Source organism: Microchirus variegatus (genome assembly GCF_963457635.1).
Source record: "Microchirus variegatus genome assembly, chromosome: 4".
NCBI lineage: Eukaryota > Metazoa > Chordata > Actinopteri > Pleuronectiformes > Soleidae > Microchirus > Microchirus variegatus.
This window is the reverse complement of record NC_139805.1, coordinates 11,254,400-11,275,256: the sequence shown is the minus strand read 5'-3', so window position 1 is coordinate 11,275,256 and position 20,857 is coordinate 11,254,400. Positions and strand designations below refer to the sequence as shown.

Sequence of the window (20,857 nt, the reverse complement as noted above, 5' to 3'; positions counted from 1 at the left end):
ACAGACTCAATTTGCATTATCCTGTTGAATGTGTGGCCTTATGCTTGGTGTAGTGTGGGAGTGTGACAGGGCGGATGCAGAGCAGCGTATGATGTATGTGGAGTTTGTTTTGTATTTCGAGGAAAACGTTTTTCCTTCTCTCTGTGGGGTTAGTACGGTAAGGTATGTTAAAATGACTAAGGGCCAAAAAAAACAAAAATAATTGCATACAGCTAGTGTTAGCCACATGCTACATGTGTGTTCAGCATTACAAAGCCAATCGGTCTCAGCTTTTTCCAGAAACCTTTTTGAGAAATTGATTTTACAGAATGTCTACATGAGCTTAACTATTGAAATGTACAAATACTCATGCCTTACGGTGAAAATTGACATCTGCAGCTAGGGCTTGGCAAAAAGGTTTAATTCCAGTGTTGTAGATCACTTTGCCGCTGGTTCACGAGAAACAGGCGTGAAAATAAACAGAACAGTATTCGTTTTTATTTTTGTTTGCTTCCTTTCTGCACTAAGTAGGAGCTTTGCAGTAAATTAGGATAGTGAACAATCATATTCTCACCCCTTTTGGTGGGAATATGACAGGAATCCAACTCATAATGACAACTAATAAGTATTTCTCTCCATGTCAGGATTCATAATTAAACTCCGCTTGTACTCTCCTAGCAGTATTAAACTAAAGGCTGGAACTAATAATCTAACTAATAAAAACAATGTCCGCACTCATGGATAATGATATTTCATCTCAAGGCACCTCTGGACCACCAAGCACCCAAATGTAAACATAAAAGTTAGGATTTGTGGTTAGTAATTAATCAGATGTTATTTATAAAGCCAGTTATGCATCACAGTGAGTTACTAAATGGCTACAATGTGTGATTTTTAACACTTATCAGCTGTGTAAAAGCAGCATCTGTCACTTGTAAATGGAAGATTTCCTTAATCCTTTCCTTAATAGGCATCAGACCTTTTTTATCTGACGTCGGGAGAATTAATTTTAGATGATAATAAGTACAATTAAGAGGGCAGATACGTTTCTATGCTATTGCAATCACTGAATGTCATATCAACACCATTCATGAGTACAACCCTCATCTGCTGTCAGGTGCTGTGCTTTCAGCCTGTTGGGGATATTTATGACCAAAAAGGAGCATAAACATGTCTTTGAAAAAGTGTTTCTTTTTCTGTTGTTGGAAAGATTTTTTCCACAGGAAGTTCTGTCCAACTTTTTAAAGCCAAGAAAAAAAAAAACAACGATTATTTAAATGGTAATGATACTGTACAGTGTTTTCATCGTAGTTCAAACCTATTCACTGATAACTTTGTTTGGTTTGTCAGACTCTGTGCTGTCATTCACAGTATTGCTGAACATGTTTGTTTTTTTATTATTATTTAATATTTGTTGTTTATTTTTTTGCATTAAATAAACTTAAGCATGGCCTCAGCATTTATGTGGTGTCTAATGTGAAATGTCATCATGAAAGGTAATTACAGCTTTAACTGTGACAGGTGGAGACATTACCTTATTTAATCTGAATTAAAAAATATTCAGCCTTTTGCAGGTGACAGAGGATATTCTAAAGACACATTATATCGAGACTTGTGTAGCTGCTGTATCACATTCAAGGCATTAATTTCTCAGTGTACATATTATCCTGAAGGCAATGTAGATTTGTAATGCAATATTTGTATGTGTTGTCACAGAGGTCATTGAATGTGCTTTACAGTAATAAAACGAGCACAAAGAAGCAGAACAAGTCAAACTAGAAGAACACAAAAAATAGACTGAACGTAAACTCCATTTGGGATCTTATTTGAGCAGTGAGCAGCATTTCACACAGTGAACTTTAGATCTGACTGCAAAACTTGAAAATATATACTTAAAAGAAAAAGAATTAAGCGAGCAAGGTATGTGTATATGACCCACTTACTAAAAAAAATAGTATTAAAACTCAAGATGAATGAGACATGTACTTTAAATTGTATTTCAGTGGTGTGTATGCCCTATGTAAGGAGGTGGTCACATGACATGAGTTAAATAATCCGACTTTTCCTTTCTCACTAATTGTCTGTTCCATTGATGGCTGCCGTGTTCCAACTATCTTGCAAGAAATTACTGAAATCCATAACAGGCACTAAAACATATATATAAAAAAAACTAAAATTAAATAAGGCAATATCTCACAATGTAAAAGTCAATAAAATAGGTGTGTTCTGTAAAATCTGATTTTAAAATATAATTTAATTGTAATATTCAGGTAAATAAAACATAAAAAAGCTAAAGCTTCCTATTAAAAAAAGATGACTTTCACATCTTACTTATTTATTGTATATATTGATATTTAATGACATTATTCACACACCCACAGCTATAATATCTATAGTCTGACATGTTAACTGTCCTCTGGCACACAGTGCATGAACGTCTCTGTCTTGCAGTAGCAGGTGTGACCACCCGGCGTCACCGCCTCACTTGATTGGTGGTTTTGCGGCTGCGCTATCATGGCAACCGCGAGCTGTGCACAACATTTGACCGAGACGTGGGAGCGGCGTGTTGTGTCCCGAGCCTCAGAGAGACAAACGGGCATCTTTGTGAACTACTGACAAGGGATTCAAAACAACGAGACCAGACGCCTCGACTGTTGCTCTTTGGAGAACGTGGAGCGGCTTCAATGCGGCGCGTTATAGGCGCGGAGTGACAGGTGAGGAGTCCGCGCGGATCCACGGTGGCGCGTTTGTAGCCTCGAGTGTTGCACAATGTCCTGCACCAATAATCGGGGAAACGAATGACGCTGCGAGTGTGCGTGTGCACTGAAAGACCGTGTGTGTGTGTGTGTGTGTGTATTTGTGGTGACGTCGTGCTCAAGTAAAGGTGAGCAGATAGTGCTGAGGCCGCAGAGCTGAGAGAGCGAGAGTCGCATCGTTCAGGACCACAATTGGACAATAATAATGATGATGATGATGATGATTTTAGGGAACAGGGCGGTGTCACCGGGATGATCGGCCTGCACATCACACACCTGGAGCACATCACTGCTAGGTCTGTCTGTGTGTCACTGCGTTTTATTCACACAGCGTGAGTGCATCATGCATTATGAAGAGCCCTGTATAACTGCCCATATGTGATGTTTAACCATTTATAGGCAGACTCTAAGTAACTGCATCCTCAATATAACAGCAAAACTATGTTAATACTGTTACTGTCAAATATGCAGAGATGAGAGTAAGTCGCACACTATTCTCAAGTCTTTGCTTTCAAGTGTCAAGCAAGTCTGCAGTCATTCTTGCAAGAATCAAACAAGTCCAGTCCCTGCTTTAAGTCAAGCAAGCTACAAGTCAAGAATATCAAGACGATTTCCCACATATTTCACATATAAATATGATTAAAAAAAAAGACAGTCATTCTGTAATAGAAACAATGTGTTACTCATACAATGCAAGTACTGCTTCATGGTCCCATACAACTGAATTGCTTATATATATATATATATATATATATATATATATATATATATATATATATATATATATATATATATATGAAAATTATATAATTGATATCAATACAATGTAAATAAATAAAACTACAACAGTGCATTTCAAAGCTTTTGACCCACTTAGACTTTCACTAGTGTTCAATTAGAATAGCAACTAATTGACTTCCTGTCTTACCTTCCTTTGTGGAATTTGAGGTGTCTTATTTATTAAATTCCATGTCGTGGCGTTGGGTTGCCAGGTTTGTATGCTAAAACTAATGTTGTCCGTGTTTCAAAAAGAAATTGTAACGGTAACTACCGGTGATCAAATTTTGGAGAAAATGTAAATATTCCATAATTCCATCATCCATCATTTTACTCAACTCAAGTCTTTTACCGAAGTTAGTCGAGCAAGTCTCAAGTCCTCAAATTTGTTATTTCACATGTGTATGTACAATGAAAATCGCAAAAAAGGCAACAAAAGATATGTTAAGTAAAAGTTTCTTGCGCCCTTTTATACTCTGACACATGATTGAAGGGTTCTTCCAGCTGAGTTTGCACAGGTGCAACGTGTGAAACTAATTAGTAACCAGGTTGTTCCACTTTGATTTAGTTTGTAGGTAAACAAAGTGTGATAGATTCAATTTTGTTCAAAACTGTAATATAAGACTCAAAAAACCTTAAGGGGACAGTCCTTGTTTTTAGAAATAGAGTATGTATGCAGATATTAGATGGCAGTAGTAAACAGAATTTAATTCATTAAATTCAAACTCTTTGCTATATTTTTTCAATATTTTGTGAGGTTAAACATGCTGTTATTTTCCCATTTTGTTTTAGCTGTTTACACAAATTGAAATCATATTCCAGTTCCAGTAGTTGACAATCAACATACTTGTCCTACACTTCTTCCTCGTCCTTGTCTTCCCAGCCCGTTGTAAGCTGCACCACTCACCTGTAACCATGACGGCGGAGGAGACGATCAACATCAAGGAGGCGGAGGTGATCAAGCTGATCCTGGATTTCCTCAACTCCAGGAAGCTTCACATCAGCATGCTGGCCTTAGAGAAGGAGGGCGGAGTCATTAATGGGCTTTACTCTGATGACATGCTTTTTCTCAGGTACGACACAATAAATCACACTGATGCATCACACAGTAGAAGAGAGACTTGTGAAGATTTGTTTGGAACAAAGCCAAAGTGCACAAGACATGTCGGTCAGGATATTGATTTACTAACTCCTCGACCTCACAAGTCACTTTTCCACCATTAGCCTTTCTGTTCTTTCAGTTACTTATATTCAGAATGTATAATTTTATGACTGTGTGCAGAATTTTGACTCACTAAAATAGTGCCACTGTGATTAGAAGCTTGAACTCAGATGACTGATAAACTGACCTTCTGTTGGTTTGAACAGGCAGCTGATTCTGGACGGCCAATGGGAGGAGGTGATGCAGTTCATTCAACCTCTAGAAGGAATGGACACGTTTGACAAGAAAAGGTGAGCGAAATGACGAGGACATCTAACAAGAGTTTTACTACTCGCCCTAACAAAATAACATGTCAAACCCATTAAAGCATATGTTTTAACTCAGAAAACTGTGTTTCCAGGTTCCGCTACATCGTTCTGAAGCAGAAGTTTCTGGAAGCTCTCTGTGTAAACAATGCCATGTCTGCAGCCGAGGATCCTCAGAATGTATGTATACTGTACATGACTTTTAAAAATTAAGTATGCATATGAGGCATTTCAGTCTAGACCCTAAACGTGGAGACCTAATACTGAAAAAGTCCCTTTAAAAAGACACTATGTCTGCTGTTGTGTGTTTATGATTAAACTGGGATAAAAACTACAGATGAATATTTGTATCTATAACTATCTGTTACATTTGGTTAACAATCTTAGAACAATCTTAAACAAGACAAGGTTTTACTGCTGTCTAACATTGGCTGATATACCTCATTGTCTGCACCCCCACTACAGCACCAGTGGGATTCCACAAAAACAGACCTCAGTCAAGATAAAAAGACATTAACACAACTATACAATGAAAAATCATCTGTATTTTTTTGTAACAGCTAGAGCTCACTATGCAGGAGGCAGTCAAGTGTCTCCACAGCCTGGAGGACTTCTGCCCGTCTAAAGATGACTACAGCAAGCTGTGTCTTCTCCTCACCCTGCCTCGCCTCACCCACCACGCAGAGTTCAAAGACTGGAACCCAAGCACTGCGCGTGTCCACTGCTTTGAAGAAGCCTGCACTATGGTTGCCGAGTTCATTCCTGCGGACAGGAAGCTGAGTGAGGCGGGCTTCAGGGCGAGTGGAAATCGCCTCTTCCAACTGCTCATTAAAGGGATCCTTTATGAGTGTTGTGTCGAGTTCTGTCAGGTAATACGACTCTGAAGCATGTTATTTTGAACATGAAAACTCCACACAGACAGGTCCCAGACCAGAAATCGTACCCGGCACCTTATTGCTGTGAGGTAACAGTGCTAACCACGACTAACCACTGTGAAAATTTCTGTTTTTCTCTAGAGTAAAGCAACTGGTGAGGAAATCACAGAGGGGGAGGTGCTGCTCGGCGTAGATCTGCTCTGTGGTAACGGCTGTGAAGAAGTGGATTTGTCTCTGCTCTCCTGGCTGCAGAACCTCACTCCAGGTGCCTTCTCCTGTGCCTTCCAGCAGAAGACCCTCAACATCCACGTGGACCGGCTGGTGAAGCCCAGCAAGGCGGGCCACGCCGACCTCCTGACTCCAATAATCAACCGCCTGTCTCCCTGCCCTGCCTCACCCTTTCGCCAGAGGCCTCATTCAGCTGATACCTACATGTCCAGGTCTCTCAATCCAGCTCTGGACGGCCTGTCCCATGGTCTAGCCGCACAGGACAAGAGAGGCATGGAGGCAAATGTGAAGTCTACTCTCAGTCGGAGCCTAGTGGAGAATAATGTGCATCAGCAAGACGATTCACCTGAGAGGTAGGCTGGAGGAAAAGTGGGACATAACAAAACCTTATTTTACAACACGATTATTCACCTGTACGACTGTATTGCTATTTTGGCTATTATACCAAGCTTTATTTATTTTCTTTCAACAAGCTGTTTTTCTAAGCCTTATGTGCATCTGCAACCTAATGCAGTAAAGTCAGCGGTAGATCTCATTGTATAGCGTGAGCTGCAGCTCAATTAATCCCTTTAGCCCTCGTTTAACATGAGACATATTGCCTCAGCCGTCATGTCCCACAGTGCTGAGCAAAGACTTACTGTGCTACAGCTGGAGGTGGATGGATACAGTGTAATCATGAGCTACTACACTCATATGTGCACGACTATAACTCCTCATTCAAAATCTTTATGGGAAGCTCATAATATATAAGCTTTCTAAAAAGAAAAATGTATTAAATTGTTTGTTAATCACGATATAGGATATCTGTAACTCACATATGAGTGATTAAATTTAAGCTGGGCCTAAAATGTTAGTAGAGATATTGTTTTTCCTGGATGTCCAAGCTAAAATAGCAATTTTCCTACTTTTAACATGTATTAATTTGTTCGGCAACCTTCATTTAACTTGGAAAAAGTCAATTGAGATTATGAACCTCTTTAGCAAGGGAGACCTGGCCAAGACAGACTGAAGCACAAATAAAACACAATGACACAAATTGAATTCCTCAAATAAACATTTTGCATAACGCGCAATCCAACTTGTATTTGTAAAGCACTTTAAACACAACTCCAGTGGACCAAAGTGCTGTACAGAATAATAAATAAATGACATGCAAGCTCACACGAGGCAATAAAATATCTAATTTATATCTAAAAAACCCAAACTAAAATAAATTAAAGAACATAAAGCGTGGGAAAAAGTAACGGCTATGCAATAAAACACGATAAAAACAAATATAATAAATCAAAAACAAAATAAAACAGTCAACCTACCCTTGGAGTTCAATTCACTGTGATGAGGTTAGTAATGTCTTCCCTCTTTCTTGCTCATCCGTTTCTTGGCCACTGAAAAGAAAAAAACCATCACCTCTTATTATTTCATCCAGAAACCCACATAAAGGCCTCGACATGAGTGTTTTATCTGTTGCAAACAGGGAATTAGCAGCTTCACTATTAAAAGCTGGTGTGAGAATTTATCACTTAGAACTTCTGTTTCCAGACTCCCTCTCTGGCTCCACCTGCAGGACCCAGTGAATAAACTCAGCTGGTAGAAAACTGAGTCACAATAAACCCATGCTTTTTAAGTTGCATTAACTTTGTTGTCTTGCCTTACATGTTCTTCCTCTTTAAATCCATTGCATTCATAAACATGGTTGTGAATTGACGCAGGAAGCAGCCACAAAAGTTGGATGGTCCCAACATCACACGCACACCTCTGACTCCAGGAAAAGATGGTGGGCCACCCTGCAGCACAGAAACAAACGAGGTAAGAAAAGGTTCAGAACCAGTGGTTTACATATACTTTTCATATATGGAGTGTATTTTCTTAACTTTGTTTGCTCAGCAGAAGTGGTTTCGACAGTTTGAGTTTGTTTTCCCCTTAGATTTAAGAGATTTGAAATGCATATACCCCCTGAACCCTTGTCAACCACATGTCATAAATCATTCCCCAGTTGTCTATCACACCAGTCAAACAGACACTGGTGCCTCTGATGACCCTGTCCCAATAGTAGAGGTCATGGACACAGAAGGCTGATAATGATTTGATGTGCAGCCACACCCAAGATGGTCTGCTGCCCCCACGATTGCTCATCTTTATGCAGCCCAGGTCCCACCGAGAGGAGAAAAGTAGCTTGAGAATGAATGGATCACTGTGTGTGTGTGATTTTGTTGCTTCTTTATGACATTTTCTGGCATAAACATTGACCTTGTCAGGATCAATAGTCTTCACAAGAACAAATCCTGGTCCTAAGGAGGAAGAACCTCATTCCTAAGGAACCAGGTAAGTTTAGGGCTAAGATTTGAGTTGGGGTTAGGTTAAGGTTAGGGATTTATAGTTGTTTGTGGCTTTGATGTGTAGGTGAATGAGGACATTTTGGCTGGTCCTTGCTTCTTTAAACGACTTTTTTTGGATTAAGACCTGGTTTTAGGGTGAGGGTTAGAATTGGGTTTAGGTTAGTATTAGGGTTAGGCATTTAGTTGTGATGGTTAAGGTTATGGTAAGAAGCTTGGGAATGCATCACGTCTAGGAGGGTCCTCACTATGAAGGAAGTGCAAACGTGTGTGTGAGTGAGTGAAAATGGTGAGAGAGAACTCTGGTTATGATTAGGTCCTTGAAAACTTTTTTTATGGGATAGATGATGGAGGATGAGGCCTTGGGAGTTAAAGAACTACCAGCAGTGACTCCTGGGGGAGAGTTTGTCAGTTATAATATGTGTGCCAAGCTTTAAAGCAGAGAATACTGAGAATACTTGATTAAGTTTTAATCAATAATCATACGTTCAAGTCAAATAAATCCTGTAAATACTGCCAAATTCTTGCTCTACATAATATTGTTTTACATTAGTGTATTTTTGCCTCTGTTCAGTTTGTTGTGTTTATGTGTATTTTTACAGCCTGGTGACTCCACTGAGCACATACAGGAGTTTTACAGGCAGCGCCTGCGTGTGCAGCAACATCTGGAACAGAAGCAGCAGCAGAGGCAGCTTTATCAGCAGATGCTGCTGGAGGGAGGAGTGAAGCCACAGGATGGAGCCAAACACAACCTCACTGAGACATTTCTCAGCAGGTGAGAAGGTCAAAGTGAAGAATTCAGTGATTAAGTGGATGTAATTCAACCTCAGTGCCTCGAGTGCCTTTTTTTTTGTCTAGGTCCATTCAGAAGTTGGAGGAGATGAATGTGGGCATTGACCACAGAGGAGACGAGGTGATGACACATCTGGGCCAGCAGTGGAACGGACTGGCAGGGAATAACAGCGTCTCTAGTCCTCAGACGACCAACCATACTCCAGACACCGGGCTGCAGAGGGACAAGCATGGTAGTGTGAGAAGCAGCACTCCATCGAGGACCGGCAGCCACGACTTGCCTCCCCTCAGCGAGTCTCCAGTTCCTGTCAGTCGCAGGTAAGACGTCTGTTTATCAGCTACTGTTATTATTACTAAAGGCCAATATAATAAGGACTAGTCTCATACAATTACCTACAATTCCAACAGTTACACGAGTTGTCAGTTTCTTTTATTGCCACAACTTTTTAAAACTGTTTTTTAATTATTATTCTTATTTTATTATTTGTATATGTCAAATCTAATATGGATCAATCCATATGTAACATTTGCTTCTGGTGTCACATTTTATACACATCAGCCACTTTAGGACACACAGGACACTTTATGAAGTAGCAGGATTGGAACCCAGTGTGGTATACTGCTGTAGCTTATCTGCTTCAAGTTTACACATGTCGTGCGTTTCCTTTCATTTCAAATCAGTCTGGCCTTTCTCTGATGACCTCTGGCATCGACATGGCATTTTCACCCAGAGAACTGCTGCTCACTGGATATTTTCTGTTAATCTGACCATTCTCTGTAAACCATTGAGATGGTTGTGTGTGAAAATGCCTGGAGATCAGCAGTTTCTGAACTACTTAGACCAGCATGTCTGGCACTAAAGTCAATAAAACCACCTTTCTTCTCCAGTCTGATGCCTGGTTTGAATTTCAGCAATGTTGCGATAACCGTACCGACATGCCTTCATGCATCGACTTGGTGCCCTGTGATAGGCTGATTAGATATTTGCAGTTGCAGAGTGCATAAACTTTTCTCTATTAACATAAAAGGGGAATTTGGCTCTAAACCCTCTCAAATTGAAATGTCATTTGCCACATTATCAGATGTTGGCTAATGAATTAATCTCTTCATGTTTGTGTGTGCGTTCTGAACATCAGCGCAGAGAGGATCAGAGCATCGGGTCTCACACCACAAGACGATTCAAGCTGCACTACGACGCGCAACACTCAAGAGGTACAACAAACCATCGACTAAACATCCTAGTCAAGACCTCTATCTGTGTCTGTTTTAACTGTTTTGCTTAACGTTAAGAAAATCCGAGAATATTTTACTACATGAACATCTTAAGAGTATAAAGATGACATGACAAATGTTGTCTGATCTTCTCCCATGTAGCTGGGGAAATCCAAAACACAGTATTTTAAAGTGAGCCAGCTCGAGGAGACACAGGCAGTGCGGGCAGTGGCCTTCCACCCTTCAGGAGCTCTCTATGCTGTCGGCTCCAACTCAAAAACCCTGAGAGTCTGCGCCTACCCAGAGACCCTGCCTACCAGGTATACATGCTACATATTCTGTACTTGTAGACAACTTATATCCATCGCTATACACAGTTTCAAATCAGGAATTCCAGGAATCAGGAAGGAATGATTCCTTCAAAACTTGGTGTGACCACACTTCTCTGAAGAACAGTATTCCAAAGACACAGCTTACAGCCTGAATAAAACAGACTCTGTGACAAACAATTTTGACTATCGAGTAAAAAAAATAAAAAAGCTCTAAAAAGGTGTTCAGTCTGCAATTTCCTCCACAAACATGACCACATTTTCAGAATAAAGTCCTTCCCTCAGTCATAAATCCATTTGTATTGCATTTTCTTCTTTCCTCTAGTAGTTCCGGTACAGTTAAACAGCCAGCTGTGCGCTTCCGAAGAAACAAACACCACAAGGGCTCAATCTACTGTGTAGCCTGGAGCCATTGTGGACAACTGCTGGCCACCGGCTCCAATGATAAATATGTCAAAGTCCTGCCTTTCAATCCAGACAGCTGCAACGCCACAGGTAACATTCTCATTTGTTTGAGTTGTGCTTCTGCAAGACTTTCATCTCTCTAAATGTTGAATTTGGTTCTAATTTCTGTGTTTCTGTGATTGTGATTCAGGCCCAGACCTGGAGTTCAGCATGCACGATGGCACCATCAGAGACTTGGCCTTCTTGGAGGGTCCCGAGAGTGGAGGATCCATTTTGATCAGCGCTGGTGCTGGAGACTGCAACATCTACACAACCGACTGCCAGAGAGGACAAGGCCTTCACGCACTGAGCGGACACACTGGTATGTAGAAGAAACAGACCTGAGGGAACACAGTCATCAGTTTACAATATGTACACATCTGTAAACCTCGTCTGACTTTAATCTTCCAGCGTAAAGGTGTTACATAAACAGGGCTTTAAAGTGTATAGATGTGTCATGTATGCAAAACTTAGTCATATTTGTTGGAACAGGCCACATTCTGACTCTGTACACATGGGGAGGGTGGATGATCGCCTCCGGCTCACAGGACAAGACGGTTCGTTTCTGGGACCTTAGGGTGCCCAGCTGTGTGCGGGTGGTGGGCACAGCTCTGCACGGCTCAGGTGAGTCATGTCATGTCACAGTGTACTGCTACAACTTCACTGTATATTAGAGAATAAATAGTTTGTTTTTACAACTAATTTGACTTATTTTGTGATGAGCCACAATTAGAACCAGTTTTAATGTAGTGGCTGATTGGTGTGTTTTAATTTAGATGCAACAAAAAAAGTCTTCTAGAATGATCATAATGTCTGGAAATTTGGTCTGGATATTTTCCCATAGATTTCCCCTGAGCTGGAGATTGTTGAGATTGACCCTTGCCCAGTTACTTGCTGTGAATTATTCAGAGCTTTTTCCTTGCCGGGAGAAGCTCTGAAAAATGTCTGAAGCAACTTGTGCAGATATTTACGTTCTCAAACACAGCTAGCTCCCTTGAACATTTTCAGAAAATATCCAGAGTTCAGTGGCTGACTGATAGCAGCTGGAGTGCAAACTGAAGAAGAAAAAAAAACATCCACCAAATATTCATAACCTTTTCCTTATTAGTCATAGTAGAAATGTCTTCTCTCTATAAATTTGTGCATCACAAAACACATTTTGGTGGACAGTAGTAATTCATAAATATTGAGATTAGAAGAAAGAAAATTTGTTTTAAAAGGTCCAGTGCATAACATTTAGGTGGGCTTTATTTATAAATATTGCTTTAACATTAGGCAACAGACTTGATTTACATTTAGACATTATTTACAGCAGCCTGAATGAAGATGCATGTTGCATTTTGAAGCAGAAGCTTCTATGCAAATAAATAACAGCTGCACACACATAAACCAGATGCATAAACAAACAAAGAGGGTTGGAGAAAACCTCAAAAAGGGAGGGAGAGTGTCAGAATGGAGAGAGTTTTGAAAGAATGTATACACCCTTTCTTGTATACAAAGGCCTCTGTAGTTAGTTTCCCGACATGCTTGGGAAAGTGAGAGGTAAGCGGTGGAATACTTTACAATCTGCAGTGTCACCACTAGATGTCAGTAATTCTTATTATACAGTGGACCTTTAAAATGTTGTTTCCATGTATCCACATTTTATGTCTGTATTAAAATGTGGCTCTTCACTGAAGCAAACGAGAAGTTGGAAGTGGCACCAAATCACAACAAAGGGGTCCTGTGTTTTCTCCCCGTCTCATGCAGGCAGTGCAGTTGCTTCAGTTGCAGTGGATCCCAGTGGCCGCCTGCTGGCCACTGGTCAGGAGGACAGTACCTGTTTGTTGTACGACATAAGAGGAGGGCGCATAGTGCAGACATACCGTCCTCACAGCAGTGATATCCGCTCTGTGCGATTCTCGCCAGGAGCCCATCATCTTCTGACCGGCTCCTATGACAACAAAATAATCATCAGTGACCTGCAAGGTAGCAACAACTGCAACACACACATACAGTACACGAAAACTTTAAAATATATATATTTGAATTTAATTTCAAGAAGGAAAGATGTAAACTTACTTGATGCTGATCCTGTCATGTTTCACTTTGTCTCTTTGATTAACTCCTTAGTTATCGAAATTTGAAATCTTTCAATATAAGGCGATACAGGGGAAGTTCGATATCCAGTCGCTACTCGGAAGTATTGAAATCCCAGTGCTGCAAGTGGGTATTGATTGCACTGTACCCTGTCTCTTTGTTACTTAGTTTCATTTTCTCTGACCCCAGGTGATCTAACAAAGCCCCTCCCTCAGACAGTGGCAGGGGAACACTGGGACAAGGTGATCCAGTGCAGGTGGCACCCCCATGATCGAACCTTCCTTTCCTCATCTGCAGATCGAACTGTCGTCCTCTGGGCTACAGGTTCCTAAAAGTCCAGGAGAGAAACACTTGTTAGAAGCAGCAGCAGTAACAGCAAGCACAACAACAGTGTTCACAAACAACCCAGTGTGGGATCACTTACTGTTGTGAGGTGTATGTGTTGAGTACAAGTTTATGCATATTAGGAGGCTCAATCTGTGTATGTGACTCAGTTTAAAGGTGTGCATACTGTATATATAGATATGTCTGCGTGTGTGTGTGTGAGCCATGTCATTAAGTCACTTCACAAATATTAGTCTGTACTTTCCACATGAAGTACTAAAATATATTTACTGTGCGTGCGTGTATAGAGTTCTGGCACGTTTGTGTGCACCATCGTGGCGGGAGGAAGCGATTCTGCTAAAATGAACGGTGCCAGTGCCAGTTTCAAGCCGTCAGAGGTCACCGTGCACTTTAAATCCACATAGACCGGGCAATATATCGTTGAACTTGACAAACAGAATATATGCAACGCTTATAATATCCCTTGGCACTCTTCACGAGTATGCAAACAGCCAGAGAGGACATTACAAACCTGCAGTATTCCGATATATCTGATAAATTCCTTCACCCTATACTTAAACATCACAATAAAAGCATATAAAATAACAAAAAATTCTGTTAAAGGTTAGCATTGGATTCTGTACCTGATGTTATGATACGATCACTATGCGCATCTGTTGCCTCCGGGTTCTCACCACTCCGTCTTCGTTGCTTGCTTAGAGTGTGTTTTATGGTGTTTACGGTGTTTAAGTGCTGGATGACGGGACTGTGTGATGCCAGCTACAGGAGCTCTGTACACAAACGCGTGTATGTGTGTGTTTAATACCGTCCTGCTTTTAGCTTTGTAAGTCGTACATAAAAATGAAATGGCAAAGATGTATTTAGGATTTAGAGACGACAGAAAATGCCTGTATTTAAAAAGGCATGAGTCCATTCACTGTAAGCACACTTTCAATTAAGTTGGTCTATTTTCAAAAAAATGTCAACTCTCATGTAATTCAGTCATGGTCACAGCTTACCTCACAGGAAACAGTGACCTGGACTGAAAGAAGCCACTTTGGTTATGCACATCATAATGTGCCTTTTTTGTAACATTTATGGAAAAAGCTTGAATTGTTCATTTATTTGCTGCTTTATCTTAATCACATGCCTTTAATGTATACATTTTTGCAAAGGCACTGTCATGCAGTAAATGATCAGCCACTAGGCACCTGTGCACACCTGTTTAAAAGTGTTTTCCCTCCATTTGTTTGTATTGTAAAATTTGGAGGAACCAGTGCTTTATACAAAGGTTGAAAATATAGCATGCTCAGGTTTGGAATTTCTGTAGTGAACAAAAGAATATTAAGTGTCTCAACCACAAAAAAAACGACATTGTTATATATTTTGCAACCACAAGCATCATGAAAACAGCCAATGCAAAATAACAAAAAAAGAAATACCAAACATGTTGGCTGGTTAAAGTTGGTATCTAGTGGTTGTGATGCACTTTACATGTAGAAATGCTGCTAGACTAGACTGCACAGAGTGAAAAGACAAATCCAGTCACATCACAGAATTTAACCCATCACCTACTCAGAAACCTCATGCATGTGAGAGAGGAGATGGGATGGTCACAAGTCATTAAGTCACAAACGTGAAATGTGTAATGATCGCATAGTGGACACTGAATTTCACACTGTTAAAATAATAAAACATGTCCTTGCTTTTTAATAAAATAAAGGTATTTTGAAGTTACACTTTGCATCCATCTCTCTGTCATTAAGGGTATTTTTACCGTGCAGAAAAAGTTGAATCTGACTTTTGTATAAAAGTATTTTATACCTCTTGGTGCACTTGAGATGCATAATGCTTGCTTTCTGTTGACTTAATGGAGCTGTTTTTGAGCAAGCAACTGAAGAAAGAAAAAGGATAAGAAAACGCAATGTGAGAGAGAATATGACCCAAGAGTTTAGAGAGATGGCGGCAGTTGGGGTTGGGTGGGTTACGGTGTGGGGTGGCCCACAGAAGCAAAGGATTTACCATCTCTCACATGATGCCCTCGATCGTTCGCTCTTTTGTGATGTGCACAATGAGAGCGAGGGGTTCAGGGCTTAAAAAGGATGTGCACATTGTTAACAGCCAGCTACACTGGAGAGACACCAGCCAACACAGAGGTATCAGGAAAATAAGACACAGGACCTGTATTTATTGCACTACCAGGATGATACTTTTCTTTTTTTCATCAATTGTTTTTTGGGACAAGTACTACTGAGGCAAACTGGAGATCTGTCTGCTCTTTTGCTGGGGAAATTGTCAGCGCAGCTAATAAACCAGACCTGACACTCAGATGTTCATGTTGCTAGACAAAGACATCAGCAATGTTGTCACGACACACTCAGAATGCAGTTGGTCTAAGTTGAATGCACTTTGAACGTTGAATTTGGGGGTTATGATGATCTGCAGGGAGAAAAACAGGAGTAGAAATCAATGTATGAATTCACTGGTTTGCTGGCTGGTTGACAGAGTGACAGTGCTGACTGTTCAGATGTTCAGAAGTGGAAGATTAGTTTGTGGTTCACGCAGGGGGAATTAGTGGTGAACAATGGCACTGAACTGCCAGTTAGGCAGGCTCATTGTCACACAGGCAAATAAAAAGCAATTATTTTTTTGTGTACAAGAATAAAAAGTCTCTAAAACAGGTTGGGTATTTGGGGAGTTGAAAATGTACAACTTTATTCAGTAAATTGTAAACTGTTTCAGGGCAACTGTATCAGTGAATTTTCTGTTTTATCTCTCTCTCTGTCCTCTTTTCTCTGAACTGTTGCTGAATATTCAGGAGGACAGTGTTTCCCCTGGCTTCTCCACCATGCTGTATACCTTAGCAGGAGGAGGCACACTCTGCGGTGTCGCCACCCTTGTACTTCTCATTGTTTCTACGGCAACAGATTTTTGGATGCAGTATCGTTACTCTGGGAGCTCAGCCAATCAGGGGCTTTGGAGATTCTGCATTAACCACAAATGCCATGCCCACACCATAACTGTAGGTGAGTGTTCCAGAGGCAGGAAAAGCTGCCAAGTGACCAATACAATGCTGTGGGAACTGCATTTGAAGTTATAATTCTATGAATCATAACACAATACTGTATAACTATAAAATGTAGTATCCTTGCCTCTCTATGTGCAGCTTTCTGGGATGCCACACGGGCCTTCATGTTGCTGGCAGTGCTGAGCTGTTTGGCAGGCGTTGTGCTCGGCCTCAGCACCTTCACCAACGGCACCAAAAGCAGGAGGGTGCGCACAGGCGGCATTGCCCTGGTTCTGTCAGGTAATGCACAGAATGTCAGGGCAACCTGGTGGTTACAGAGAAACTGAAGGTTTGACTCTGTAGTAAATCCATCAGGTATTAACATAAAGAGTATTTGTAATGTTTCTATATATTTTTTCCAGTATGTGCTCTATAGATTTTAGATTTAGATTTTCTTTATTTAGTATTTGTTTAGTGTTGATTTTACTCAGTGGGGGTTTTCCCGTGTTAATATCTGTTCTCAGGTTTTCTTGCTCTGCTAGCTTTGGCAATTTACACCGGCGTAACCGTCACTTTCTTTGGCAAACGCTTTGTGGACTGGCGCTTTTCCTGGTCCTACATCATTGGTTGGGTGGCCATCATACTGGCTTTTGCAGCAGGTATTCATGGTAAACTCCTGCATGTGGACACACACTAGCAACTTCATGACTAAAATATTGCTCCATTTCTTTTCAGGTGTGCTACAGCTTTGTGCTTACCAAAGGACCACTGAAGAACCTGCTCCTGCAAATAATCCTGACATCTGAACAGAATTAACACACCATATTACCTGTTGCCAGGGGCACTGCAGTTGCTGTTAAGCACCAAAATAAAGTGAAATCATAAATGTCTGTGTGGTTTCAATGCAAAACAGTTTAACTGATTAACTAGTATTACTTGAATAACATTTAGAAAACATTGTACCTTTAATGTATTTGGTTATTGGCAGATCAGACCAAGTAACTCCATATATCTTCCAATCTTGAGATTCTGAAACCTAGTCTATACTCTATATATATATATATATACTCTATACTCTATCACTAGACATTCATTCATCTTCTACCGCATCTTCCACATAAGGGTCACAGGGGCGCTGGTGCCAATCCCAGCTAAAATAGGGGGCAAAAGGTGGGCTACACGCTGAACAGTTTGCCAGTCCATCACAGGGACAAACCACATAGAGACAAACAATCATCTTCACACCTACTGTCAATGAAGAGTGTCCACTGTGCCTAATCGCCAAATCTGAATGTTTTTGGACTGTCGGAGGAAAACTATAGAGAAAACCCACACACACACTGGAAACATGCCAACTCCACGCAGAAAGGCCGTTGTTTCAGTTGCAAAGGCAAGAGTGCTAACCACTACTTGTCATTACAACCCTAAAACCTAATAATTTGTTATAGCCGACGTCACACACACTCTGACATGCCCTCTAGCAGGAAACAGCAAGGTTCATATGGCAAGCAGTTGTGACATTTTATCAGTAGACAGGATATTCACTATCAATATCTGCAACATCATTCTTACTAGCCAAAACTACAATTGCAGATATCTGCAATTCAGATATCTTCAATTGGGGATTATCAATATTAAGGTCAAGTTCACGACTAATTGAAGTTCAAAATATCTTTAATCATACTCAATTAAAAATATCTACATTGTCCTTTTTAGATATATAGCATTAAGTTACCCAATAGTCAGAATATCTCGAACTACAAACTACAATTAGACAGACCGTATCTATGTTCCCCGGGTCCTATGTTCCCCGGGTCCTATGTTCCCCGCTTTGTATGTGACTGGGGAACATAGGACCCTTTCTCTAACCCTAACCTTTTTCAAAAACGGGTCCTATGTTCCCCTGTCACATACAAAGTGGACCTTTTTTGGGAAAAACGGGGAACATAGGACCCGGGAAAACATAGGTACGACCCCGAATTAGACTAGCCAAAATGGCATTGGCGTCAAACATAATAGTAATTCTGGACGGTCACACTTGGCGATTAAATGTAACACAGCACATAAACCAGGCCATATTATGTCAGAGAAAGTGTCTCTTCGATGTCTGTTTTGTTTGTTGTTAGCCCTGGGATGTCCACACAGTCAAAGCCATGCTAACAGGCTAACGGGAACTTTTACCAGATCCCCACAGACCCAAAGGTAGAGGAGAATCACTGATATGAAACTTACTCTCAGCAAAATTGAGTGATGGGAACAAACACAAGCAAATACTTTTGTAATAAAAATAAATAAATAATGGACTCAGCGTAACTGACACACAAGTCTGCACAGCAACTATTTACATTTCACTGCCCATGGCTAATGCTAATGTTATGCTAACATGACACTTACCCTTCCAGTAACATCAACGCTGTCGTTAGCCAGTAGACTACATCCATTTGTTTCCCTCCAGACTCTTGTAAACTTTCAGTGACTCTCTGGACTAAGGAGAAGTGACGTTAATACGCAGTTTAAGCTCCATAACAAAATATGTGTTGGCCGTTTCTAAAGAGATATATTGCGATATATTCGGTCTGTCAAGTTTTGCGATATGTCAGTCGATATACGTAGAATTAAAGTGCGCAGTGAAGTCTTGACAGATTTAATCCAGAACCGGTCCCGTTCATTTTAGCCGCGTACAAGGCTGCCAACATGGCGGCCCATAGAAACCGAATCACCTGATATCCGGAGCTCTTCGAGATATACGGAAAAATACCGAGTGAGTTTATAACAGTGTTCTACATTAGCTTACATTGGTTTTTCTACAATATAAATAAATAAAAAACTAATTTTCTTTCGAAATGTTACCTGATTAAGTGCTTGAAAATGGCAGCTGACACGACTGTAATATCCACTCCAAATCACGTGAAGTCTTCACTGTTTATGAGAGATTGTCCACTAGATGGCAGCCTTTAGCCTCATGGGGCACAACAATCCTCAATTTAGGACAAAAAGCTTTTCAGATGAAATTAGTCTACAAACTCACTGCAAGCTTATTCTTTGCCTTTACACTTCAACTGGATTATTATTATTTACAGAGAAGCAAGTGCAAGAAAACAATCGTGTGATAGTCAGTGCTCACGAAAGCCTAGAATTTAGATAATTACCAAATTGACCCCATATCAACAATTCTAGACGTTTGTCAATCCTTATTTTACTCCCATACATTTATTTTTAGTTGCTTTCTCTAAATGTATTGTTGTGCAGCCACTTCTGTTTACTTCTCTCATCTTTTAATAAACAATAATAATAACTTATGCTACTCAAATGTTAGCTGATCAAGTTTTGCTTTTAAGAACTGAACACAATCAAGAGGCAGAATATTATTTTCTTTGCAACATTTGATTTATTTTTTAACAATAGCAAAGTACTCTCACAGAGACTACTTTGAATTACACAGAATGCAAATAAATATATGTAGGACCATAGTAGAATTAAAGACATTAACAACCGATTCAAGTTATGTACAACACTCTGAATAGTGCAAAACCACACAAATACTGCCCTTAATGAAATTCTTGCATCAAGTCCATTAGAGAACAGTGGCTGTGTACTGCCCCCTGGTGGGGGAATATAAAAACTGATGGTACTGTATACGGCATGTTGACAAAAACCTTGGCAAATCATTGCGAATGCGACAGGGTGAGGCAGATTTACAGCCCCCTGCTACACCTCATCAAGAAGAGCTTTGACAACAAGGGTGATGGAACATTCACTGAGACGTGGTGTGGATTTCAATTTTCTTTAGGACAGATGAAAACAAGAGGGGAAAAAAACATTCAAAGAAGACAAAGTCGTATCAATTAGTAAATTCAAGCAAATCTCAATGAAATAAAGTATTTTTGAGAAACCACCAAAGCCAACAAAATGTGAACCACACCATGATCACGAAATGGCAACGGTAAAGATGACAACCTAAAACCACATAGCAGGTAGGTAGTGCCCACCACCCCTGAGTGAAAACTATTTTTTTTTTTTAAAAAGGTCTTAGCACCATCAGATACCACAGAACGCCAGCTTTGCCAGTTCTTCTCAATCCAGAAAGCATGGATTGTGACAGGCACGAAACATTCTTTAAAGTGCGCTCGCTCGCTAGAGCTATTCCTTTCACTCACATTTGTTTTCCAACACAATTTCTTCCCACAAAACATTACGTTCCATTTAAAAACACACAAAGTTTTAGTTATATTTTACCATGTATTAACAATTGTTG

At 40.3% G+C, this 20,857-nt stretch overlaps 2 protein-coding genes across 2 annotated transcripts; both read left to right on the top strand.

Annotated features, from left to right (window-relative positions):
* Positions 1–4,427: 4,427 nt before the first annotated feature.
* LOC310926369 (WD repeat-containing protein 47-like) lies at positions 4,428–13,603 on the top strand (the record flags this gene model as incomplete). Its single annotated transcript, XM_083888488.1, has 15 exons — positions 4,428–4,585; positions 4,881–4,964; positions 5,075–5,159; positions 5,540–5,848; positions 5,996–6,435; positions 7,792–7,888; positions 9,018–9,190; positions 9,274–9,525; positions 10,344–10,419; positions 10,582–10,739; positions 11,074–11,243; positions 11,344–11,514; positions 11,685–11,816; positions 12,942–13,160; positions 13,461–13,603. The coding sequence occupies 15 exons, from the start codon at positions 4,428–4,430 to the stop codon at positions 13,601–13,603; spliced, it is 2,667 nt and encodes an 888-aa protein (XP_083744614.1).
* A 2,840-nt stretch (positions 13,604–16,443) lies between these two features.
* lim2.2 (lens intrinsic membrane protein 2.2) lies at positions 16,444–17,408 on the top strand (the record flags this gene model as incomplete). Its single annotated transcript, XM_083887794.1, has 4 exons — positions 16,444–16,621; positions 16,762–16,902; positions 17,127–17,261; positions 17,338–17,408. The coding sequence occupies 4 exons, from the start codon at positions 16,444–16,446 to the stop codon at positions 17,406–17,408; spliced, it is 525 nt and encodes a 174-aa protein (XP_083743920.1).
* Between the last annotated feature and the right edge of the window lie 3,449 nt (positions 17,409–20,857).